This window comes from Elaeis guineensis, chromosome 13, assembly GCF_000442705.2.
Source record: "Elaeis guineensis isolate ETL-2024a chromosome 13, EG11, whole genome shotgun sequence".
Classification (NCBI taxonomy): Eukaryota; Viridiplantae; Streptophyta; class Magnoliopsida; order Arecales; family Arecaceae; genus Elaeis; species Elaeis guineensis.
In genome coordinates this window covers 16124982-16152780 of record NC_026005.2, presented here as the reverse complement: position 1 = coordinate 16152780, position 27799 = coordinate 16124982, and the positions used below count along the sequence as shown (strand labels likewise).

The window sequence follows — 27799 nt, the reverse complement described above, 5'->3', positions numbered from 1 at the left end:
GGATTTTTTTTTTTTTTGCGGGTGGGGGTGCGCTGTTCCCGCGGTGTTTTTTTTTTTTTTTCCGTCCAAGAAAGTTCCAGAATTGGGTCCGCCACGGCAGCCAAACTGCAAGCCCAATGACTTCCACCCCTCCCGCGTCTAGGCGCCGCGCAACGCCACGTGTCCAAGCCTTTGCTCCCACAATTCCACGTGTCTCGTTAGCTGCCTATAGTTCCAGATCAGAACGGAAGGGACAAAACCCCAAAAAAAGAAAGATCTTACGCGGACAGGGACGCAAACCCAAAAACACAACCGTAGTTCCTCCATCGGCAATTTTGGGGCCTGAGGTTGATCACACGTCGGAGGTCTTAACAAGTTCTTTCATCGAAAGTTCCAGAAAGGACTTTCACTTTCCTCCCGTCACCCTTTCTCCGCGGAGAGAGAGAAAAGCGAACCATGGCGAGGCATTTCTAATTCCTAACGATTTCTATCCCTGATCTGACTCTAATTCCAATCAATTCCCTCCAATATTAGCATCTACATTCTCCCATTTTCCTCGATTTTATCCGTAGAAATCCTCAAATTATTATTTGATTATAGCATTTCTTCTCCATTTTTTTTTTTTTTTTGGAGGAAAAAGACTCGATCTTTTGGATAAAGATTGGATTGTTTTCCAATATTTTACCTTTATATGGTCCCGAGATTGGGCTGGAGTCTAGCGGCATGGACCCAGCGGTGAAGCCGTCGTCGATGGCGGAGGCGGTGATGCTGACGTCGGGCGCGAGCGGCCGGGTAAACGCCCTGCTCTCCCTCCGCTTTCTCCGTCGCCTCCTCCTACTCCTCAATGCAGTCCTCCTCTTCGTTCTCTTTCCGTTCCGGTGGCGGCCGGGTTTGCCGCCGTGCCCGGGCCCTGCGGCGAGGGATGACCGGCGCGAGGGTAGTAGGAAGAGCGGGGCGGGGGCGGTGGTCGTGAGGGTGCCGGCGGCAATGGTGCCGCGAAGGCAGAGGGAGCAGGAGGCCGCGGCGAGGCGCGCGGCCGCGGTCCGGCGGGTGCTGGCAGCTAGGGAGGAGGGAAGGAGAGGGAGAGATTTCTCGTTATTTGTGACGGCGAGAGGGGAGACGCTCTTCACCCAGTCGTGGGCTCCCGACACCGTCAAGACCAGGTAAGTCGAGCCGTTACCTTCCTATTTTCCCCACATTTTATAATCATAATCTTAAAAATATCAATCTTTGTTTTTAAAGGTCTAATAAATGGATAAAATTTTATAGATGAATGCTGAAGAACAAACTATAGATGAGAAGACATGGATAAAGATCTCTCTGTTTAATGTAGCAATTTTCACCGTATTGCTAAAAAAAAAAAAAATGCAATATTTTGTATATTGTAATTTGAAAATACACTGAGATTTTTTATGTGTCCATGTGAAGTTTTTATGGAGAGAGATACAGGGGTGCATGCCTTCCTATTCCAGAAGGGTGTGCATTACCGAATTTATATTTTGTATATTCTTGGGTTAGTATGGTTGTTTCTCGACGTAGGACAGAAAAATCTGATGCAAAATCTTTTCTTCTTTGTTTTCCCTGGCAAGCTTATAAATTTAAATGAAATCCTTCCAACTTCCAAGATAGATATTTTAGAAAAATATTGGAAGACAAAGCTCGGTCTGTCTTGAAGTTTTTTTTTTTCCCCCTTCCCTTCTGTTTTGGTGTAAGAATTGCCGAATGGGTTGCTTTCTGTGATGTTGTAAGCTCACCTCTGGTTTCCATCACCATGCTGGCTTCTATCTTCTCTCTAGAGAATGTTCATGTTCCCTGGAGATGACAATACCAAAGAAATCTTTCAGTCCGTTTGTTATTTCTTATTACAAAAATGATATGTCACCTCAGTGCCGTTTCAGCACAGAACCATTTTAGCATGCACGGGAGATTTCTTTTTGGTTGGAGTTAATTGTCAACATGCAACATCTAAAGAACTAATTGAGCAAGCAACTTATTTAAAACGTTTGATTTCATTCCTTTTTCACAATAATGCTTAAATGTTTTATGTACTTGACAAGTTCTTCCTGTAATTGCAATTTAGGTTATTCTAGGAACAATATCATGTGTTGTTATTTTGGAAGAGAATGCCTGGAGATACCTTTCCTCATGTTAAGGCCTGATATACATTGTTGATCCCTTCATCAATAGCTAAAGCTTTTGGAGTCAATTGATTTCTCAACTTGGTAGTGGAGCCAAATATCATGGGTTCAAATTCCCATCTAATCCAATTTTGCTTGTTTATTTTCTTAGGTCTTTGCTCCCCTTGACTCCTTCCCATCTAATATTATGCCTTGTAGGTGATCGTTGTTGACCCCTTCTGTAATAGCTTAAGCTTTTGGGATCAATTGGTTACTCGACACTTTGACTACTCATTATCTGATATTTGTATCACTAATTTATTGCTGAATGATTTTTATGTCCATTGAACAATTTTAAGCTTCTAAGAGCACTCAAATCATATACTGTTGCATAGCTTTATGAGTGATGTCCATATTTTGTAATTTGTTTCTCGATCTGCTGAGTTCCTTTTCATTCATACTTACTTGATTTTGGCAAGGTCGGATATTATGCCGATGTAGTCACATAAGCATCTCAATTAGGGGGTGTTTGGTTGGGGGGAGTGTGGTCTGGAATCGGAATCAGAATATGGATAATTTCCATTCCAACCGTTTGGTTGGGAGGAGTTCCATTCCGATTCCGATTCTGGGGTGGAATGGGAATGGCTCAATTTATATAGAACTCAATTTCTACTCTCCTATGGAATCAAATTTTGATTTTAATTCCGATTTCTATTTGGATTCCGGTCACGAACCAAATGCTTCGGAGGATTTGACCATTCCGATTCCGATTCCAAGCCATTTCGATTTTCATTCCCATTCCGATTTCGGTTACGAACCAAACACCCCCTTAAAGTGTAGTGATACGTCCTTTAGTCAGATAGAACATAATTTCGCATTCCTGTTCTTTCAAGACAGCTATTGAATACTACGTGATGTTACGCAGGGGCGTGCTTATTCTAATGCATGGTCTGAATGAACACAGGTATGTTAGTGATTATGTTCATTTGAAGCTTGCTCATTAAAGGTTATTTTAGAAATATAGCTGCTGCTCTTACCTCTCATTTTATGTTCAATAGTGGCAGATATGATCATTTTGCAAAGAAACTGAATGATAATGGTTTCAAAGTGTATGCCATGGATTGGATTGGTAAGTACACGCACTGTCTCGTTATGATTTGAGAGTCAACTCAACTTCATGTTGGAGGTTGCATGCTTCTAAATTTGTAGATATCAGCTTTATTCGAGAACATATAGCAGCTGCTTATTCATCATCTCTCTTTCCTTGGTAACATATGATATGGATATCCTTACTTTATTTTGCAGACAAGGTGGAGACAGAACCACAACTAGGATTTTAATATTTTGATGGGTATTGTTACAGGTGTTACCATTGGCTAAGAAGATTGATTTCTATGTGTATATTCTGTTGATCCATTTAGATTGTCTTACCATTATTAGAAAGTGAGCTTGAATGCTTAAACATGCTAAGTTGATTCTCGAGGGAATTAGAATTGATTTTTAGCTTTTTATATTGCTAATTTCACACCTAAAAATCAGAGATTAAAAGGAGAACTGTATAGTTATGATGTAACTGTGTCAACTCTTAGCATATATGCAGAGGTCCTCTAGTTTGCAAATTTGTGATACTAGAACATTGAAAAAGCAAGAAATATACCGGATGGAGAATGAGTAGTGGACTATGTTCTTTCATTTGTGGATTCCTATATGTACCAAGACACCCTATTAGGGTCTATATAATGTCCTCTCATTTTATCTGATTTTCTTTTGGTAGTTTGCCACCTAGTTCATATTTTGTGGACTTAATTTTTTGTTTGATTGAACATAAAATGTTTATTTTGTGAGATTCTACATAATATTTTATATATTTGTGTATGGTTTTGTATATAAGGGGCAAATCTTGGTGCAATGGTAAAGTTGTTCCATTGTCACCTGGATATTACAGGTTTGAAACATCGAAAAAGCCTCTCTACACACAACAATAAGGCTACATATGTCTGACCCTATTCAATCGTACATTGGTGGTAACCTAAATGCACTAGAATACCTTTTTTTTAATATTTTTTGAATGGTTTTGTACAAAGATCGCGATACCGGTATCGATACCCATACCGGTGTCGGGCCGGTACAGTATGGTATCGGTACCGTACCGTGCCAATAGATGGTACGTTTAGACATACCGATTTAGTACCGATATAAAATTTTTTTATTGTTTTATTTCATTTTTTTGGGATCTCCAAGTTATTAATTCATAATTATAACCCTAAAATTATATTATATTACATATTATTGACATATTTGGGTTCAATTTTGAGTTTGATAGCGGTACAGAGAATCTTGATTCAAAATTTTAAATATATATTTATTTACATTATATTACAACTCTATCATCCTAAAAAGAAAATGTATAAATGTGCATTAAAATGTATCTAAATTTTTAAAGTATAAAGCACAAAGAATGATATACTAATCTCAAGATCTGCTCTACATCTAATTTCTCGTCGAGTGTCTATGACACTAGTAGATATCTAGATCATCGACACAGTCTAGAGGAATATTAGTCCATCCCTCTAACCAAAAAGCACTGTACTCCTGAATATTCATCCCATAAGGTATTCTCTCTGAATTATAAGACATCTGAGATCCCTCACTCAAACTCTGATTCTGAGAAGTATCTTCGGGACGATGGTATGGTTGTGGAGGAGCCCATCCAAATATGTCGGTAGCAAAATTTGATCCGTAAAATGCTCCAAGCTGCATAGGATAGTAACTACTAGAAGACGATACCTCGGATGTACCATATCTATATGGATTATAAGGTGGTTGTAGATAATAAGATCCATAATGCGAAGATGATTCAGATACATCCATGGATCTTACTCCACGTGCAAGATCGTTTGCAGCTGCATCATGTGCTGGACGATCTCTAGGAGCCCGTCGTCTATACGAAATCGGCTCCCCACGATCTCTGCCAACTGGTTCACCATGATCCCTATCTTATGTGGTATGTGTAAATTGAGACTCATCGATGAATTGAATATCATCCTGCGGCTGTCTCATAAACAGTGGTCTCCTGTTTTCTAGTTCTTTTCTGGTCATCAGATCCATGACTACTATTACTAATACCATCATCATTCTCTCTGATCTTTGAATCTGAATCAGATAGCTCCTGTACTCTCAAAAGTGGTGCATGTGCAACTGTCTTTCTTTTTCTTCTCCTTGTGCCCCTTTGTGACTAAATTTTTTGTGATTGGAAGGATGGATGTCTTGTTGCTGATCGATCTCGTCTAAATATTTTTTGCTTAAACCTTTGTGAGGATGTATCGGACATCGAGTCATGTGATAAATGAGTCCTCTGTATCTCCTCAAGCTATGACTAATCAACTAGAACTTTACGTGGAATATTTCTTTATGCCTATTGTCCTAGATCCATCCTGATCTTCTTAGTTACTACACTAGTTGGTCGTGAAGGAAACCTCGGCTCATCAAATTTTGGCTCCTGCTGCTGATCTGCAGGTCATCCAATGATCGGATCGTCATCTTCGTCAGCATAATCATCTAGTGTCAGATTAGTGTACTTCAGTTGTACTTTCTCTAGAATGTATTTTAGCCTCAATCTCAGATTATAGTGAACATATACAAGATCATTGAGGCGCTTTTGTGTTAGACGATTTTTTTGTTTGCTGTAGATAAGGATGAAAGTCGATCAATTGTGTTCAGTCACTAGTAGAGACCGTTTGGAAAAGAATGCGGATAGCCACACCTCTCAAATGTTCTACGGATATTCCAAAATGAATTCACCATTCACCTGCAAAAGCACAATTACATATTAAATTTTATGATATTATTAGGCATATGGTGTCAATCTATGCTGCTCATTATTGATATGTAATTTATCTGGATTTATCTTCTTTTTGCTTACGACAGCTGATGGGACTCCAAAGCTGTCTGATCTCTCTCTAAACTGTTTCGTCTGTAAAAAATATATTTATTAAATTTATAAATATATCGTTGAGTACAGATTGAATTCAGTTGAATAATCATATCTGTTTTAAACTAGCATACCTTTTGTAGACACAAGGATGTAATTTTTGGATCGGGCACCATCTTATATATCACATTACGAAGAGCAGCAAAAAACTCGTTATCCATATTTATCCCATAAATGGTATATTGGAATCTCGGATTCAAATAGTAAGCTGCAGATAAATTTCATTATTGATTAAATACACTTTTATAAGTATAAGAAAAAAAATATTTTAAAGTATTTTTGAATCCGTGCTTACCGGTTAGATGCAAATCTCTACCCATCTGATAGTCCCAATGGCACTCAATGATGTTAATGAATTTTTTTGAGCATGCTTCGGATCATTTTCATTGATCTGTTTCTTTGTTCTCTCCATCATATAATATAAGAAGCCTATCTGAGGGTATCTTTTATTATCCACAGCGCGAAGCACCTCGTATAATGGCTTAATAGCCTTTACTATCTTCTCAGTTCGCTGCCAGAATGACTGACTCATCATCAAGTTCTCCACATGACTTTCATCAGTGCCGGCCTTCGCATATCTATTTTCCTGCCACTTGGCACTAACAAACATCTAACGTAAGACTGCTTTCTTCCGAAGAAGACTATCAAGTGTTATGTAGTTGGTAGCAAATCATGTGACATCTGATCTCAAGATCTCTCCCTCAGTATATGTCCGCATCAATGAAAGGAACCTATGTGTGATTGTAGGTGAATCTAGTAATAGTATAGGCAAGCTTCACTACCTGCTGCATCCTACGAATCTTTCCAGTATCCATTAATATAAGATCAATGCAATGTGCAGCATATGGGGTCCAGTATATCTGCGTTCGTCGCTCCATTAGCAACTCTCCAACAGCCTTATATTGTGACCCATTATCTGTGATGATTTGTACGACATACTGCTCACCCACTGAATCAATCATCTCCTCCATCAGACCAAGGATACATGCAACATCGTGCATCTTATCTGAAGCATCAATTGATTTGTAAAAAAATATATTTCCATCACAGTATGTCAAAAGATTAATGATGCTCTGTCTAGTAGGACCGGTCGAACCATTACACATCACTGTCAGTCTATATGTGGGTCATTTATTCTTGTAAGAAGTAATCCATCTCTGCAGATCCTCCTTGTTACTGTCAAGAAGCTGACTATAGATGTTTTTAGATCCTGACGGATCTATATCCTGGCCGGCAGTCTCTATGGCTGAAATAGCAGATTGGTAGTAAGGATTGCCTGCTGCATTTGCTAGAATATGGTTGAAATAAAATCATGATCCAATAGCTCGCCATATATCCTTGTTCTTATCCTTTTTCATCATAGTGTCAATCTTCTACTGCTTTGAATCTTTGTTGGAAAAAGCATGGGGATCCAAATTATGGATGGTGGCTCCTGTCAGAATATCTTTGGAGGACCTCCTCCTGCCAAAAGCTCCCAACAAAGATGAAATACTGTGTCGCTCCTGCTACCATCGGACTCTCTGATTGAGGTAGTCCTTCTGAATTCGAATTTTTTTCCATCGATCGTTGATCCAGATCTCGATTCGTAGCATGATAGTCTAGATCATTCTTTATATCTTCTGTCGGTACTGATCATCTAAGCTCGTTTGAATGGCAGCCTCAATTTGTGTCTCATCACTTGGAGTGAAAATCTTCTCTGACTCTCTAGAGGATAGGAAGGTGGCTTTGCAGTTCGACGATCCACCTCCATCCTCTTCTGCTTTGTCCTTTTTTTTGCTGCTTTCGAATCAACGAAGTACTTTTTCATCAACTGTTGGACCTCTTATGGGTATTTCCGACATATGGACACATCAGGATAACCACCAGTCAGGTGCTGCTTCAACCTAGTCACCTTTTCTCCCTTGAACTTTATGTTGTACCATTTTTATATTTTCAATGATGTCAAGCCGAGAGCATCTCGTCATGATCTCAACCAATGTCACGTTCTGAATTTTTCTTCTTACTCATTTCTGCGAACATAATAAAATACGACAGTTTAATAATTATTAAAAAAATATTATATATAAATTCAAAAAAAATTAATAATAATTTTAAAATTTATAAATCCAAAAAATATGTTATATGCTTCAAATAATATTTTTGAATTAGCTAAAATATAATACTAATTTTACATATTTTTTTATTTGATTTATTTTTTTATTATTTAAATAATTATAAAAATATTTTTTAATTTTAAAATTTTAAAAAAAAATCGAAGTTAGATTCAAGTAGCTTGAATCATTCTAAACATGATTTTGAATCTCTGATTTTATATTTTTTTTGAATTTATTTATTTAATAATTTTTTTATGAATAAATATATATATATTTAAAAAATATATAATTAATGAAAATCAACGATTTTAGTGTCATCATGTAGATCTTCCAAAGATTTATTACATATGATTAAATCATACCAAAATCACAAAATTTTGGCATGATTTTTTCTTATTTTCTTACTTCTTCTTTCTTATCTTTTTTTAGCCACGAAAACATAAAAAATAAAATATTTACTAAAAGAATAATATATTATCTTACTTTCGGTCGAAAATCATCGTCTTTTTGAAGAAGTGCTATAATTTGACGGAATTTTTTCTCTTTTTTCTAATTTTTTCGGAAGCTTTCGATCGTTCGTGTCGTCGAAAGCCTAAGAGCGATCTCGGAAGTTCTAAGAGAGTCTCTCGGCTTTCAATGAGAAAAGGAACCCTGGCTGCCACTAATTGACAGTCCAGGTCCCACCACAACACCCACACTCTCCCACCCCCCATGTGCTCTATCGATACGATTAGGTTCAATGCCGAATCGTGCCGAATCGAGCCATACTGTCCGATTTTGAGCAGTATGGCTCCAAATTGGACAGTATGGCTCCAAACCATGCTGAACCGCTCAATTCAGTGCGGTTCGGAGGATTTTTCGAAAAAAAGTCCGAATTGGATCGGCTGGCCGCCGGTCCAGTTTGGTACGCTCCGTATCGGGCGGTTTGGCCCGATACGGCGTTCCATGGTTTTGTATATGTATATGTATAGGCATTCCATGGTTTTGTATATGTATATGTATATATGGTTTTATAACACCCTTTTTTCTGCAGCCATTAGCAATACTAAGTTGCTTGGGGGAGAGTAGTCTATGATGGACAGCACCTTAGGAAATTCTACTGTTATACACCTTATGTTTTCTCTTAATACACTAAAAGGATAATGCAAAGAGGCAAAGTTAGAAACAATCAGCCCACATGACCTTTCTTATGATGATAAAACAAGTAACCTAAAGCCTAACAAAAAATACTTTTATAAAGAAGTTATGCAAGAAACATGTGGCAAACCTATAAGAGTGAAAATAATTCTTCATAGATTATGACAAAATGGAGCATAGAGGCCATCCAACAGAAAAATAATATAATGCTAGAAAAGTTGAAAAATGCTTGAGATTGAGTTTACCTGGAAGAAGCTGGAGAGAGGTTCAAGAGGAAGAATAATGGCTGATTTGGATGTGATGAGAAGTCTTCTAATAATTACTGAAAACAGTGCTTCTATCTACGAGTATGAGAACTAAATTCTCGCTGAATGCTTTGATAATGGCTCAGGACATGGCTAGAAGGGTTGTACAATCATCAACAGGAAAAAATATCTTTCTTGTTATAGCTGTTGTCCCTATGCAGTGCCGGACACTTGATGCAAAACCATTAACCAGTAAAAGTAAGCATATCTCATTGACAATATTCAAGACTTCGAACTCTTAGCATCTATGTTGTTTTTGGTGATCGGGCATTGAGAATGAGTTCATCATTGATGAAATATACCATAGCTACATTAGAAAAAAGATCTGGTGATTTTCGACTGTCAGCTCTATGCCAGTGTTGGCAAAATGTAACTATGATGAGGTGGATCCATCTGCAGGACCAGAGCATCAAATGGGATGACTAGATAAGTTGATATAAAAGAGAGTTAGGGTAATAATGAACCAATGTTTCGAGCATCTCTTGCAAAGTTGCAGCAAGCAGTTTAGGAGTATAATATCCTGCTGTGACAGGATGAATCTTGGGGGGCAAGTGGGCAGGCTCAAAAGGTTTGCAACCATTCATTGAAAAACTCATATAAGAGGTATCAGTCGTACAGATGCAATTATAATGGATTCTAGTTCCCACAAGTATTTCATGAATATGATACATATTCAAGATTGTACATTTAGACATTTGCAAGAACACAACCAAGATACTATGACTGGCATAAGTTAAGCATTTTGATGTTTCTGCTGGGTCGACATGTTTTGATATGCTAATTTGGTATCTTATCTATGTGGAATCAGCTTATCAAATCAAAGAATGATTACTATTTGATATTTTTTGATTATGTATATCTACCTGACATCAACCCTTTGTGAATTGGACACTGCTACAAGTGTGAGGCCCGGCCCAAAGGGGGGGGGAGGGGGGCGCCGTTTAAACCCCTGTTCTCCCGAGCCTTCCCGAACTATCTCCAAACCGCCCGCTCTTCCTCTTTCTCCCGCTCTCTCCCATCACCTCTCTTGCTTTCTCTATCTCCCTCCTGCTCTCTTCTCTCTCTCCCGAGCCCCCACCGCCTCTCTCCCTCTCTCTTGCTCTCATTGTCTCTCACTTTCTCCCTCTTTCTCTCCTGTTCCCTCTCCCGTGCCCTCTTCCCTCCCCACGCTCTCTTTCTCATTTTCTCTGGCACTCTCTCTCCCTCTCCATGTCTCTCTCCCTCGCGCTCTCCTATTTTGTCTCTCTTCCCCTCTTTCCCCTCTCTCTCGGCGTGTATGCGTGTGTCTGTGTGTGTGGTGCGTGCGGTGAGTGGGGAAGGAGAAGAAAAGACAAACAGAGGAAGGAAAGAAGAAGAAGAAGAAAAAGAAAAAAGAGAAAGAAAAAGAGAAGAAAGAAAAAGGAGAGGAATTTCCCTCTCTCTCTCTCTCTCCCTCTCTCTCGCGCGCGCGTGTGTGCTGTGAAGGGGAACAGGGAAGGAGGAAAGAAAAGAAAAGAAAAAGGGGAAAAGGGTTTTCTCTGTCTCTCTCTCTCTTTCTTTCTCTCTCTCCTTCTCATTTTTTCCTTCACTTTTCTCTCTCTTCTCCTTCTTCATCACTGTCGTGGCTGAGTCAGTGTCGTGGTTGTAGTGGTTGTCATGGGTGAGCTTTTGAGCAGGTAAGACTAATTCCCTTCTTGGTATTTGTTTAGTTGGTTTTCGTTAAAATTTAATAAATAATTATTAGAACTCTTGTAGATAGTTTCTGTATTGAAATAAGTAATGGGTGGTAGATTAAAAGTGGGGGGTCAAGATAGAAATTTTAAGTTTGAAATAAAGAAGAATTGGGAAAAGGAAAAAGGGGCTGTTAGGAGAATAGTGAGGATTAAAGGAAGTGAGGATGTATGAGATCAGAATCTTAGGGAAAATTGGGGAGATTGGAAGTTAAGCTTTGAGGGCAGATTGATTCTGCCTAGGCTGAATCTATGATTTTTAATTCTTTATTAAATAAGTAATTTAAACTAAAATGTTAATGAAAGATTGTTAACTGATGAGTCGATCGGAGAGCAAAAAACTAGAAATTTTTGGATAAGGCTGCATAAGGGGAATAATTAATGGTTTGGGACTGTTGGTGGGGAAGACGAAGGAGAGGATGTTGTATCATCTCTTCTCTTTCTTCATTCTTTCCCAAGGTGTGAAATTCTAAGAATTAGGAAGGTCGAGAATGTCAATAGGAATCAGTTCAAAGTGTTGATATGGCTTATTAATTAGCTGTGGTTGTGGATTATTAGTGTTGCGGTCAATCTCCTGTTGCGTCCGTTGTCAGAGAAGAGCACCTGCAAAAGAAGTCTGCACTGATCGGAGTTGCGTCCGATGGGGATCCTCCGATGCTTAAGTTAGTGGAGAGTGGTGAACAGCAGATAGAATTTTTAGAAAGGCAGAGTATCAGTCCAGAAGTGTCTTATCAATGCTGTTCATTTACCTCCCTTTTATAGATGATTCAGGTGTAACCGTCGAGCACGTGGTCCTGTTTTTTATGGTATTAAAGGGTAATTATCCCGATTATTGGGCCATAATCATGGAGTTAGTGGGCAGTTGATGCCAACCAATGATCATGGCATGTAGTTATTATCCACGATTATAGTATCATGTTTATATATTTGGCAATCGGCCGTTTGACAGTCGGTCATGAAGATGGTCAGTCGGTCATGACATGAAGATGGTCAGTCAGCTATGAAGATGGTCAGTCGGTCATGAAGACGGTCAGTCGGCCATGATATGAAGATGGTCGGTCGGCCATGAAGACAGTCGGTCGGTCATAAAGACGGTCGGTCGGTCATAAAGACGGTCAGTCGGTCATAACATGAAAATGGTTGGTCGGTCATGACATGAAGATGGTCGGTCGGTCATGACATGAAGATGGTTCTCGGTCATAACATGAAGATGGTCGGTTGGCCATGAAAATGGTCAGTCGGTCATGAAGACGGTGTTTCAGCCATGATGACTCAAGTTCAGCCATGATGACTCTGTTTTGTTCAGATGACTCTGGTTCAGCCATAATGACTTTGTTTCGGTCAGATGACTGTTATGAGAGCTGAATTCTGAAAGTTTCTTCCTTTTCAGAGCCTTTCCTCTTGGGATCTCTTGGCTCTTCTTATATAGATATGGAACGAAGGCCGATCTCGAATATAAGAGCCGACATAGAATCGGAGGGAGCAAATCCGATTGTCCCAACAATTAGGTTCTAAGAAATCCTGATCGAGTGGTAAATTGTTGGGTTATCGGTGTTTGGAGGTAAGTAACAGTTACATTTCATAATCAATTGAGATTAAATGAATATTTGGATGATTTTTTGATATGTCATCAATCATTGTAAGTAATATTTACATTTATCATATTTAATCATAGCTTAAATGTGAATTTATCACATCCCTTGAAATGGTATAAAAGCTTGCCATTGCATTCGATTTCATCATACATAGCATGTTGCATAAAATCTCTATAATTATGAACGGATGATTTGTGATTTGAATGTTATAAGTGGAATTAAAGGAAGTTACATGCTATGATCAAATCAAGCTTGATAAATTATGAATAATGCCTGTTGAAAATGCATGTATCATAGCCGTATCAAAGTTGTATCAAGTTGTATCAAAGTTATACAACAGATGTATCGAAAAGGAAAGGACTATATGGATTATAGCTATTGATATGTATCACTTGTCTCTCAGCCCAATTGTGTTGATGTTCGGACTTGAGATACCTAGCTACGGGGGGGTATTGTGGTAATATTCAAATGCCTAGCCACGGGGGGTAGTGTGGTAATATTTCAATGCCTAGCCATGGGGGGTAGCGTGGTAGTATTCAGATGTCCAGCCATGGGGGGTAGTGTAGTACCACAGTAAGGGCTGTAGAGTTAAAAGAACGGGTACCCAAATTTGGGTATAATATTATGCAAATGGGTGTATACTGGATCTTCAAATTATTTATTGATTTTATTTTTTGTTATAGAAAAGCTGATAAGACTATATTTCAAATGTCATAACTCTGATTCATGAATAGATTGATATCACACATTATATGATGCATTTGAGTTACATATTAATACAGTTTAAATCAATGCTATATGTGTATTAGTTACTGTGCCTTGAACCTCATAAACTTTCACCTGTGGTTTTCAGATTCAGAAATCATTTTTGGAGATCAGACCTTGGCATTTTGGGAGTTATGTATAGAGGCAAGGCTGGTCTGTAATAGATGTTTATTTTTGAGATAGTTGTATCTAATGATGTGGTATAAAACTTATGTGGATTACTGTAAAGTTAAAGTTAAAAATTTATATACAATAGTTAGTTGTTCTGTTATTACCGCTATCTGGAGTATGCTATTTTGCGTATATATTAAAGTTTTGCCAGGTTGAATGCGTTGCATGCCTATAGAGAGGATACTCTGTAAGTATGCAGCGGCAGCTCACATCTCCAAAAATTTATTTTAATATAAATCTTGGGTTGGGGGCATGACAGTTAAAGTGATATCAGAGCATAAGTTTAGTGAATAGAAAGATATTAGAATCAAGGCATGTGTTGAGTGTAGGTGGGATAGTTATCACAAATTAAGATGTAATCTCTTGTGATATGATGAATGAAAGTTTAAGATTGAATTTGAGTTATATATTGAGTTGAGATAATTATGTTAACTAGGTGAGAATTGTGTTGGAGTTGAGTTGTAGCAGGTTATAGTAGATGAACAAAGTTTACTAGTATCTTGTGAACTGCGGCATAAGATGCTAGCAAAATTCTACTCAGATGTTATACCCTTACTTGATTTAGGGGGTGGGGTATGATATTGATATCAGGAATCTTGCAATAAACTTTTCATGATGTTTTAGCGTAAATTGAGGATGGTATTAATGGTATTATTAATGTTGATAGTAATATGAATGAGTACAGTACTGAAAAGTTTCCCTTATGGTTATAGTTTACCACTATATTGAATGTTATGTATTAATTAATACTTAAGCAATTAGAGTAGTTATGAGTTGTTGGTATTTTGCCTAATAAGCATAAGCTGAGCGAGTATGGTTGTTTTTGTTATATAGAATGATAAGATTGATCGGAGAGAAAGAATTTGTGTACTACAATTTTGAAGAATGGATGAAAAAAAAATTAAAGGTTACAGTAGAACTTAGATATGTGAGGGTATAATTTAAGGATTGCGATAAAGAGGATCGGATGAATTCAAATATTGTAGTAATTTGAACTAGTACAACTAAAATATTTAGGATTTGGAATGAATTAGAATAATATGGTAAGTGGTGGATAGTAACCCATGGGTCAGGTGAAGATTTTTGGCATATGATTATATGAGGAATAATCTTAGAAAGAAATAGTTAATTATATGGTTATCATTTAGTAGACTTCATTTTGATGAGAATGATTTCATATAAATGATTGATTTTGTGATATTAATTATAGATAATAGAGATAATTGATATATCTCCAAAAATAATATTAGCTGAAATAACGAGGAAATTGAGACTACCAGATCCCATATATGATACAGAGGTGAATGAAGGATAGTTTGTTAAATCCTTTGTTGACATTGTGGTTAGCAGAGAAGATCAACCTTAGGAAGCAATCAGAAATAGTGGGTCCTTCTGGTGTGGAACAAGTAAAATCTGAAGAGTAGGCAGCAACAAAAGCTTTAAAAACCCTCAAGCATCGGTTCCATTTCAAAATAAGAGATGTTAGCTTTTCAAGCAAAGAATATTATAAATATTTGTTTCGAAGGGTAAGAGCTAAGTATATTGGTATAAGCGCGAAATTGCAGCAATTGAGGTGGGACTACAAAAGGTTGAGAGATATAAATCAAAGGCATATTGATGAATGCTCTGCTCTTCGGCGCCAGATGAATAGACTGAGACAAGGGCTCCCTCTAGATATTGAATCATCATCTGGAAAAAATTGATGAAAAAGAAAGTGTAGAGAAAGGTATGATTTACTATCGCATGAGATGATTTTATATTATACTTGATATCTCGATCTGAATTTATTTAAATTTTGCTTTATATTGGAGGATTCGATAGTCATTATATTATTAGAAATGACATACCAAGCTTAAGTTAAAATCTACTATGTGTGTGTGTGTGAGTTATATATATATATATATATATATATATACAATCCTCTACCTAAGTCATAGTATAAATAAGCAGATAGTTATAAAAAAAAAATGAAAATGAAATCATCTTTTAAGAATTTACTCTAAAGGGGTGTAGATTGAATAATAAGTGACTAGAACTTGATTATAACCAGTGATACAAGCAAAAAGCACTGAAGGACTAGTGTTAAAGGTTTGTGGTAAATGAAATATACGAATATTTCTATTCCTTTGTTATACTGCATATTATTTACCAATTGGTAGGAGTTAGGATAGCGCTACAGTATGTTGAAGTTTTAGAATTTGCAAGGCTGTGATTTATAGTTTCAAGATAAAAGAAGACAAAAAAAACTCAAATATTTAATACATAGTATTGGCAAGTACAATGTGGATATTTAAAGACAAGAATAACTTTCATAAATATTTAGTATTTAGCAACAAGAATGGATCAGAGTGGCACAGCGGAAGTGTGGTAGGTTAATAACCCACATGCTTAGTATGATTTGAATTATATGACTGAAAAAAAATTTGAACACCTTGGTATAATTTGAAAAAGACTAAAGGTAATATCTATGTATTTAAAAGATTGGTAGTTGATCAATATTCCTAATGAACTTGAAAATAAATTTAAGATTTGGAATGAATAAGAAATGACATACTAAGTTTAAATTAAAATTGGTTATATAATTTTCTATATAAGATTTAGTATAAATGTGCATATAGTTATAAAAGATTGAAATTATTTTTGGACAGAGTCAAGTGTATGCTGATTATAGTAATGCTATGAAAAGAAAGAAAATGATTTTAGCAAAAGTTTCAACATGTCATGTAGAAGGATATACGGAGCCTAGTGAAATAAATGTTGATGTAGATTGTTAAAGAAAAGGAAGGAAGAACTAATTAATTCTAAGAAGTTTGATATTAGAAGGAAAGATGAAATTGGAATTAAGATAGTAAGAATGGAGAACTATAATGGTATAAATGTTAAGATGATTCTGATAATCTAGGGTAATACACTGAAATGATTACCATTCGATATCTTAATTATAAAACATTTGAAAAAATGCCAAGACTAACTAATATAAGATTCTTATGGGCAGAACAAGGAAAACCACAATGTCAACAAGTCTTAGACGCTTAAGTCTTAGATGTTGGTATCAAGAGTTCATGTGAAGTTTAGTAAAATTAACTATTTATAAGTATATTTGAAAATTTATAAGAACTATAATAAGCTTAAAGATTAAAAGTCTTAAGGGTAAGATTCACTATTAAGATTTTGGCCGTAGGATAGTATGTGAGCAGTGATGATGAAATTTGTCAATAAAGTTTGTGATTAGTTATGTGGGGTAGTAATGACGGACTAAGAATGTGATTCGAGTATGAATATGTAAATTTTGAGGACGAAATTTATTAAAAGGTGGAGAATTGTGAGGCTCGGCCCAAAAAGGGGGGGGGTTTTAAACCCCTGTTCTCCCGAGCCTTCCTGAACCATGCCCACTGCCCTCTCTCCCTCTTTCTCCCGCTCTCTCCCACCGCTCCTCTTCCTTTCGCTATCTCCCTCCTGCTCTCCTCTCTCTCTCCTGAGCCCCCATCGCCTCTCTCCCTCTCTCTCTTGCTCTCACTATCTCTTTCTCTCGCTCTCCCCCTTTCTCTCCCGTTCCCTCTCCCGCGCCCTCTTCCCTCCCCATGCTCTCTCTCTCATTCTCTCCCATGCTTTCTCTCCCTCTCCGAATCTCTCTCCCTCGCTCTTTCTCTCGCTTTCTCTCTCTTCCCCTCTTTCCTCTCTCTCTCGGCATGTCTGCGTGTGTGCGTGTGCGTGTGTCTGTGTGTGTGGTGTATGCGGTGAGTGGGGAAGGAGAAGAAAAGAAAAACAGAGGAAGGAAAGAAGAAGAAGAAAAAGAAAAAAGGGAAAGAAAAAGAGAAGAAAGAAAAAGGAGAGGGATTTCCCTCTCTCTCTCTCTGTCGTGTGTGTGTGTGTGTGTGTGTGTGTTGTGTGTGTGCTGTGAAGGGGAGCAGGGAAGGAGAAAAGAAAAGAAAAGAAAATAAGAAGGAAAGAAAAGAAAAGAAAAGAAAATAAGAAGAAAAGAAAAGAAAAAGGAGGAAAATGGTTTTCTTCGTCTCTCTCTCTTTCTTTCTTTCTCTCCTCCTCACTTCTTCCTTCACTTCTCTCTCTCTTCTTCTGCCTAGTCACTGCCGTAGCTGAGTCAGTGCCGTGGTTGACGTGGGTGAGCTTTTTAGCAGGTAAGACTAATTCCCTTCTTGGTATTTGTTTAGCTGGTTTTCGTTAAAGTTTAATAAATAATTATTAGAACTCTTGTAGGTAGTTTCTGTCCTAAAATAAGTAATGGGTGGTAGATTAAAAGAGGGGGGTCAAGACGGGAATTTTAAAGAATTGGGAAAAGAAAAAAAGGAGCTGTTAGGAGAAGAGTGAGGATTAAAGGAAGTGAGGATGTATGAGATCAGAATCTTAGGGAAAATTGGGGAGATTGGAAGTTAAGCTTTGAGGGCAGATTGATTCTGCCTAGACTGAATCTATGATTTTTAATTCTTTATTAGATAAGTAATTTAAACTAAAATGTTAATGAAAGATTGCTAACTGATGAGTCGATCCGAGGGCAAAAAGCTAGAAATTTTTGGATAAGGCTACATGGGGGGAATAATTAATGGTTTGGGACTGTTGCTGGGGGAAGATGAAGGAGAGGATGTTGTATCCTCTCTTCTCTTTCTTCATTCTTTCCCAAGTTGTAAAATTCTAAGAATGAGGAAGGTCAAGAATGTCAATAGGAATCAGTTCAAAGTGTTGATGTGGCTTATTAATTTAGCTGTGGTTGTGGATTATTAGGTTCCAAGAAATCCTGATTGAGTGGTTAATTGTTGGGTTATCGGCGTTTGGAGGTAAGTAACAGTTACATTTCATAATCAATTGAGATTAAATGAATATTTGGATGATCTTTTGATATGTCATCAATCATTGTAAGTAACATTTATATTTATCATATTTAATCAGAGCTTAAATGTGAATTTATCACATCCCTTGAAATGATATAAAAGCCTGCCATTGCATTCGGTTTCATCATACATAGCATGTTGCATAAAATCTCTATAATTATGAACGGATGATTTGTGATTTGAATGTTAGAAGTGGAATTAAAGGAAGTTACATGCTACGATCAATTCAGGCTTGATAAAATATGAATAATGCTTATTGGAAATGCATGTATCGTAGTCGTATCAAAGTTGTATCAAAGTTATATAACAGATGTATCGAAAAGGAAAGGACTGTATGGATTATAGCTATCGATATGTATCACTTGTCTCTCAGCCCAACTGTGTTGATGTCCGGACTTGAGATACCCAGCTATGGGGGGGTATTGTGGTAATATTCAGATGCCCAATCATAGGGGGTAGTGTGGTAATATTTCGATGCCCAGGCACGGGGGGTAGCATGGTAATATTCATATGCCCGGCCACGGGGGGTAGCATGGTACCACATTAAGGGTTGTAGAGTTAAAAGAATGGGTACCTAAGTTTAAGTATAATATTATGCAAATGGGTGTATACTGGATCTTCAAATTATTTGCTGATTTTATTTTCTATTATAGAAAAGTAGATAAGATCGTATTTCAAATGTCATAACTCTGATTCATGAACAGATTGATATCACACATTATATGATGCATTTGAGTTACATATTAACGCAGTTTAAATCAATGCTATATGTGTATTTGTTACTTACTGAGCCGTGAAGCTCATAAACTTTCACTTGTGGTTTTCAGATTCAGAAATCTTTTTTGGGGACCAGATCTTGGCATTTTGGGAGTTATGTATAGAGGCAAGGCCAGTCTGTAATAGATGTTTATTTTTGGGATAGTTGTATCTAATGATGTGGTATAAAACTTATATGAATTATTGTAAAGTTAAAAGTTAAAAATTTATATGTAATAGTTAGTTGTTCTGTTACTACTGCTGTCTGGTGTATGCTATTTTGCATATTATATTAAAGTTTTGCCAGGTTGAATGCCTTGCATGCCTATAGGGAGGGTACTCTGTAGGTATGTAGCGGCTGCTCACGTCTCCGAAAATTTATTTTAATATAAATCTTGGGTCGGGGGCGTGACAACAAGGCAAGAGGATCAGCTAGAAAACTTGTAAGGCTATTTGACGAGATGGATTTTAAGTAGTTAGCTTCTAGTCTGTTTCAAGGTTGTAAGAATAACTTGGGGGGACTTTCTCTATTTTGTGGAGCCATTTGTGGTCCTCTTGTTTCTCGAATGAATGTTCACTGAAGATTATGGATATGAAATGTACAGAAAATTGCCAAAAGAATGCCACCCTGAGTGCTTGTCTATTACACTTGTTGTTGCATTGTTTTGCCCACTGATGAGGGAACTCTGACAGTACCTGTCCTAAACTTAAGTTTCTTTGGAAAAATGATTTTCGTTTTTTTTTTTTTCAAAAACCATGCATTAATTCTATATTAAGTTACAGATTTTTGTTTTAAAGCTTGGCCAATTATTCTACAAATAAGTCATGATAGCTTTTATTGTTTGCCCATCCATATTTGAAGTGATTCTTGGTTATATTGTTAAATCCAGATTTTCCAGTTTTAAAAATGAAATGTAGTTATGACAATGAACACTGGTGGAAGTGAAACCGTGCTGTAGAATATGCTTGTATTCCTGCTTTGCTATGTTGTACTCACAACTATTGGACAAAACTTGTTAAGTTTGGTGGTCAGAGAGCAACAGAGCAAAGAAAAGTTGGATATCTTCAGGTTGTACTATATATGAACTTTGGATCGGAAGCTTGGAAACACTAAAATTTTAGCTCCATTGGAGAATGTCAAAAATCTAGAGGTTAGAATGGTAGTCTAACTTTTTGGCTGCCTTCAGGTTCTGAGGTGACAAGGAGACGGATGAAAATTAGATTTCTATATGGAAACAATAGGTTTAGGAATGCATATGTATGGAAAAGATCATGGAGGATGCACTATGGCATTTACATGCTTTGCTGGTTCAAACTGTTGGCTTATGCCTTTGAGGTCAATATGTTGTTCTTTCAGCAATTAACTTTCTTGTGCTCTAATTTGAGTAGCCAACTTGACAGGCTTTAAAGACTAGATATCTTTATGGCGTGCAGACTAAGAAAGGTCATAGGCCTTGTATATTTGGATTTCTAGGATGGGAGAGTACAGACTATTTGTTATAATACTTGGGGTTGATGGATTCTATTCTATAAAGTAACTTTATGTATAGCAGGTATTAACATATGCTTCAAGGAGATTGTAGAACAGACCCTGTCATATTGACCTGTACCAATCATAATGCATTGTATCATTACCGGTACAGTTTCGGGGTGTGGTTTGGTATATGAGATGAAACCGGGGTGTGCAGCATTCCTTACAGACTTATACTGCCCAATTTCAAGTTGTATTATGGTAACTGGTGAGAAGGAAGGAGCTAGGAGCTGTCTTAGTATGGGGTTTATACTGCACTATATTGACCGTACCATACCAAACCAGTAATGTACTAGTACAGTACCTGGTATCAAGATTGTGGACCTTGCTGTAGAATAGCGGGCATTAATATGTGCTTCCAAGAGTGTAGAAACAATATTTTGTGCATAGGATATATTGTCAGGTCACCATGTGATATATCATTTCTGAAATACCGATGTTCTGGAAGTTGAAAGAGCGAACTTTGTGTTCCATCTAGGAGCCAAGATTTGTAAACTTGGATCAGGTGATTTCATTAAAAGAAATTCTTCTTTTCTACTCATCCTGGTTGCTTTATGTCCTTGAAGGCCATATCTCTGAAATATATTGGAAACTTAGAAAAGAGTTAAAGTTCTTTGGATTAATAAAAATTGCTAGTCAATCCAAATCATTGATCCGTAATGATTGATATCTGATTATGATCATCCTCTATATTTCCTTGCAAGGGCTAATGACCACTTGCATAATTATGTGGACTATAATACCGGCATGCTATGACTAAGTAAAATCTTTTATAACCGTGGTAGACCTTCTGTGAACAGTGTTCCAACTTTCGAGTAATATGAAATGGTGTTGGAGTCTTTTGTAGATTCAAGGAAACCATTTTTCATGGTGAAAACAATTTCAGTGTGCAATATTTCATTTAATTCATGTTCTTATTACCTTCTTCATGCCTTTAGTTAATTGATAAATTCTTCTGGTCTCATTTTTAAATTTGATGTTTCTGCGCAACCATTTCTTGTCAAAATTTATAGCCTTTTTAGACTCGACACCCAACTTGGATCTGATGTGTTCCAGGATCTGAGATGACTTGGTACTCTTGTTAGAGGTATATATTGATTAACTTTCAGGAGTACTCAATTTGGTTTTCCAGGCTACGACTGAAACATATAACCCTGTGACTTGGCTTAAGATTGGCAATAATCTTGATTGAGGCAAGTCTGGTCAGCTAGTTTATCTATTCAATTAAGTTTTTAACACTGGTAACTTTTTAATAATTGGGCTCTTGTTCGCTTATCATGTCTTTGGGCTAGAAGAGCAGAATATGTGTGTGCGTGTAAATCAGTATATTTGGCATTTCAGGTACATTTCATACCTGTTAGTGCCCCTCATATTCATGATTTGTCTCCTTAGCCAAGTAGGCTGGTCTAAGAATGACAACCACTATTAAATGAAATGAGTAAAGATAATTGCCCTCTCCCTTGAGTCCGTATTTTTGGACATGTATCAAACTTTATGTAACTGTCCAAGAGTAGGGCAGCTATGGAGAATGGACAGGTTAGAGGCTCTTGGTAAATAACTTTAACAGCAAGCACAACATGGCAGATGCTTTGTTTGCTTGGTCAGATAAGAGATGATTTTGCAAGTTGTATGGAAGATACGGTAAAAACTTGCTAGACCCTTGATGTGTGCTGGTTCCTTGCCCCTAATAAAAAAAAAAGGAAAAAAGGAAAAGAGTGGGGGGAATAACAAGAACTAATTGTGGTGGTTTTGGTACATTTTCAACCTTGAAGTATTAGTACCTGGCTTTTGAAAAGTTGTCTGGATTAACTTTTGTGAATGTTATATTTTTCCTTAGGGCATGGTGGAAGTGATGGCTTACATGGATATGTCCAATCCCTTGATTATGCTGTCAGCGACTTGGTATCAACACTCAACCTTAGTGAGACCCTGAATCACATGTGCCCTTGGGCTGCACATGGTATCTTACTGACAGGTTTTATGCATACAGAAAGCATTTTTGGAGAAGGTGTTGGCAGAGAATTCAGGCTTCCCATGCTTTTTCTTTGGACATTCAACAGGTGCAGCTATTGTACTAAAGGTAAATTGTTGCTAGTGTTTGGAGAGATTGGAGATTGAGATGCGGTTGCATTATTATAATTATTTTTTCTGCAATGTTATATTGTAGACTTTGCATTTACTTGGAAGTGTTTTTTTTCCTGTTTCATGAAAATTTGAAGGCAGTACTTGACCCAAAGGTAGAAGCTTGTATTGAAGGTGTGGTATTGACATCGCCAGCTATACGTGTTCAGCCTTCTCACCCACTTGTCTTGGTATGGACATGGCTTTTTCTTTGCAGTTCTACACTATTTGAAAAGAAAATTTCAGTGTTCAGAGAATATATTATTTTGCACTTTGCATAAGTGCCATCAGGAACCCTGATGGCTATTACTCTGTTGCTTTATAAGAGATGATTTCTTTAATGTCAGAAAGCTAATATCTAGTGTTAGCGAACCCTATTACCTATGCTATATGGGCATCCTACCCATGTATGATCATATTTTTGGATGCAACCATCTTCTTTAACAATGTTTCGCCCAGCATCATCTGAATTTTCACAGCATTGCTGTGATATAATGATATTTCCTGTCAAACAAATAGAAAATTTAGTTTTAGAATACTCATTGTTGATTTTTGCAAATACAGTCTTGTTTGGCTTTCTCAATTTTTTTATATCACACTATGCTTAATCAAGTTGATGAATTTTATCAACACTTAAGATATATTATAAAAAGGGATTTCTGGATTTAAGGAATTTTCCTTTTGATTTTGCTTCACTTTCTGCCCCAAAATGCCCTCAAGTTAATACTAAGATATTTCAAAATGTTATTGAGTATGGGAGCCTTTCCTTCTGGCCTTATTTTTTAAGTAAAATTGCAACAAGAATTTTACTTTCTGTTTACCGAAGAATCCTTTTCTATAACTTTCCATTTCTTCTCCCATCAAACATCAAATTGCGATGGGAGAATTCCAATCAAGGAGGTGATTTGGTGATTCCTAATCTATTTAAGATTCTAGAAGGTCTTTCATATTTATCAGATTTTTTTTTTTACTAAATTAACAATCAATATAAAATCAATTTAAATATTTATTATTTTGAGACTATTTAAAATCATTAGAGGTCATTCTTATAGATTTAGTTTTTTGGTTTCCTATTTTATTTGTTTAGTGTTATCTCTTTTCAACCCTGTAGGTTCATTCAATACAAGTTAGAAATAGATAATAAGCTAATGTAAATGACATAGAAATTACAAGAAACTAAATTACTATGTGCAATTTTTTTTAAAAATGTTTTAAACTGGAAGTCTGAAAGTGTTGAATGGATAAACTGATTTAAGATTGATTGAGGATTGTTTTATGGTAAACATAGAAGATCTCCTAGTTACTTGCATAAACTTGGAATTTACCAGACCACCTTTTTATCAGGAGTTGCTTTATACAGCTTTAAATTTGATTGGAGATGAAAAGGAAGGCTACAGGTGAGGGTTGTTTATTATGTAGAAAGTAAATTTCTTGTCATGGCCTTTTTTTCAAAAAGAAGGTATTAATCAAACAATAGAGGAAAGGATGCACATTGCAATAGTTTGGGTGTTTAATATTTATGAGTTAAGTCAAGGACATTTTAGAGAGAAAACAGTGAGAAACATAATCAAAATGGAAAACAATCTTCTTGACAGATATTATTTTGAAAAATAACATAATCAAGAAAAGACATCAAAAAATAAAAATTAAAAAATAATTAAAGTGATAATGGAGAAGAAGAAGAAGAGCGGCGGCTGTAGAGAAAAGAACAAAAGCTTAGCTGTAAAGGATGGAGAAGTTCGGTAGTGAGGGACGGAGAAAAAGAAGAAGAGCGGTGGCGTTGGGGGAAGAACAAAAAAGAAAGAATGAAAAGTTAGGGTTAAGAATGAAAAAGAATGAAGAAGTGCGGTTAAGAATTTTTTAGATTTTTAAACCAAAAAAGACATAAAGAAATAAAGGTGTGAAGCTATAATTTGAACCCTGGGCCTGTCAATTACCCTTAACAAAAATAGCAAGCTCAACTACATGTTATATATGAATTATATTTTTCATATGTTATATATATATAATAGTCGGTTTGGTTAATCATTATTTTTTTAAAGAGAAAATCAAACCCGAATCAAAATCAAAATTTTTTCAAACAATCCAAACCGAAACCGAAATCGAAATCGACGGTTTGATTAATCGCATTTTTTGAAATGGTTTTTCGGTTTCGGCCTAAGTTTGAAAACTCCTTTTGAATTTAAGCAATATACCCTTTTGATTTTGTGTTGCCTTTCCTTCTAGAATGCTGTCCACTTAACAGTAAAAATATCTAAATATATTGACCTCAGGTGCCTTTTTCTTGTGATAACATAGAAAGTCTTCTTTTTAGCAAATTTGCATCAAGAATTTCTCCCTGTGTAATTTGAAGAATCCTCACCTATAAGTTTTTTTCTTATTCAATTAAATTTAAAACTGAATTGAGGAAAATCCCAATAAAAGGGCTTATTCAAAGAGGTCCAGGACTATCTAAGATTCTAGGAGATCTTCTATGTTTACCCTCTAATTTTTTCCCTAAAATAATAATCAAGTTAAAATTAATTTAAATATGTATTATTGTGAGACTATCTATTTAAACATTTTGAGGGGAAGATTGTACTCACTATTTTTTTATACTTTTTTTATACATACTATTATTATCTGTTCATTTATGTGCATGGTACATGCTGATTTGCTGTTAAGTTTCAAAGGACATTTGATGGCTTTACATAATATAGAAGAGTAGGTTGCCCCATAATAGGCTTTACGGTGTAGAGGATGATTTGTGAAACACAAATCAATAATATTTAGGATGAATTTGTGCAAAAATCTTGAAGTGATGGGAATTTTGTCATTTTTGAAGCAAAGCAAGAGTATGCAAGTTGGTGACACATGGTTACCCCTAGACTGTAATTTGTGGCAATGATATTGGGAAAGAAAAAACTATAGATATGATAAAATAACAAGAAAACAACTAAGGCTTATAATTTAGTACAAATTCTGTATCTGAGACATGAAATCAAATGGATCAGAATCGTGCATTGATTTTGTTGAATTCCTAGCCGAGGAAGAAGAACTATTTAATTGCTTATCACCATGGGATGGCATGATGAACTAGCTTTTCAATTTTGTCGTGTTGGAATTGCACTGTTGGACTTGCGATCATCAGTATTATTGATGATTTATGTGAACTAATTGTGATCTGGTTACGTTCATTCGCAGATAGGTTAGGATTAAAAGTGATCGTCTTATGCAATTTAAGAAACAAACTCAACAAATAGCAAATGGACAAATATAGGAGAAATACAGGTTACCTAACATCTGAAACTAAGTATGGAATTGGAATGCCCCTACTTGCTATGTAATTGGATGTCTGAATGTTACCATTGATAGTGACAAAACTCAGCACACTTCATTGATCTGCTTACTTTCCTTTCAATGTCCTTTGATCATGATCTAAGCAAGTGACCTCTCTTGGAAAAGCAATAGCACATTTAGGAATTTTTGAATAAATCACTTTTCTGTCTGCTCTAAATTCATTGGACCGATCAGTTTATTTAAAAAATACAATATGATAAGACAACTGGAGAACTGCCGAATTCTTGCACGTTTAATGCACAGTGTTAAATGTTAATTGTTAGAATGATTCAATTTCTTGGATGTGATAATCAAAATGGCTAAGCTGTTGTGGTACGAATTTTTGTATTTCCACCATGCTCCTATCCAGGGTCTTTTCACATAAATTAATAGCAGAAAGTTATTACCTTGACATATATAGAAACTGTAGTACATAATTTTGGTCACATATAATTTTTGTGTATATCCTAAAAAACAAAAAAGGAAAAGAGAATTATAGTGTATGCTTGTGTTATAGCTTCATAGACAATGGGGTGTTGCTTACACACATTTAGTTTCTTTTGTGTGATGACGGCCAAGGTTTCTAGCATTGTTTCTTGATGACAGGTGCTGGCCCCGGTCTTTTCCCTCATCATTCCAAGATACCAATTCACTACTGCATATAACAATGGCCCACCAGTCTTCCGTGACCCTGAGGCACTGAGGTTGAAGTATTCTGACCCTCTAGTGTTCACTGGTTCCATCAGAATGACGACTGGTTATGAGATCCTACAATTATCAACCTATTTACAGCAGAATCTAAACAGAGTTGACGTCCCATTTCTTGTCCTCCATGGCACAACTGACACTGTAACTGACCCTGAAGGTTCTCGAAGACTGTACGAGGAGGCCTCCTCAATGGACAAATCTATCAAGCTGTACAAAGGGTTCTTGCACGATCTCCTTATCGAACCTGAACGGGATGAGGTGATGGAAGACATAATTGGCTGGCTGAACTCTAGACTCTGATTGTTTGAACAGAGCTTGCAGGCGCAGCTGAGTGGGATCAATGACAGGAAGATGGCAATGTGGCACCAAATTTTTCAACATTGGGAGCTGGAAGAGGTAATATAATGATATACAGCTGACCACCCACTGGAGTTCTGGAGTGTCATTTGGAAACATTCTTGTGATATACTTCTGACGTTATTATTGAACTTTGTAATTTTAATTGCAAGTTGAGATCTAGAGCTAAATGATCCAAGTTGCCGAACCAGCTGATGATGCAATGGAGTGTTGAAGAGCTGGTCTGCATATTGTAAACCTATGCAAATAAAATCTCAATTTTGAGATGCTATCATGAGCAATATCTTATGCGCGTGAGTTTT

The 27799-nt window shown here is 36.5% G+C and overlaps 1 protein-coding gene across 5 annotated transcripts; it reads left to right on the top strand.

Moving 5' to 3' along the window:
* The first annotated feature begins 268 nt into the window (after positions 1-268).
* LOC105056382 (uncharacterized) lies at positions 269-27799 on the top strand. Of its 5 annotated transcripts, XM_073247570.1 has the most exons (9): positions 269-1142; positions 3022-3060; positions 3155-3225; positions 13780-13844; positions 22831-22914; positions 22984-23073; positions 23213-23305; positions 27039-27136; positions 27298-27799. In XM_073247570.1, exons 1-9 carry the CDS (start codon positions 703-705, stop codon positions 27386-27388), a joined length of 1071 nt encoding a protein of 356 aa, XP_073103671.1. In that variant the 5' UTR covers positions 269-702; the 3' UTR covers positions 27389-27799. The 5 variants fall into 5 exon arrangements, with proteins under 5 accessions (XP_073103671.1, XP_029123770.1, XP_029123769.1 ...); XM_029267936.2 differs by lacking the exon at positions 13780-13844 and adding an exon at positions 19534-19589 and having other exon boundaries at positions 280-1142; positions 27039-27799; XM_073247568.1 differs by having other exon boundaries at positions 280-1142; positions 27039-27799.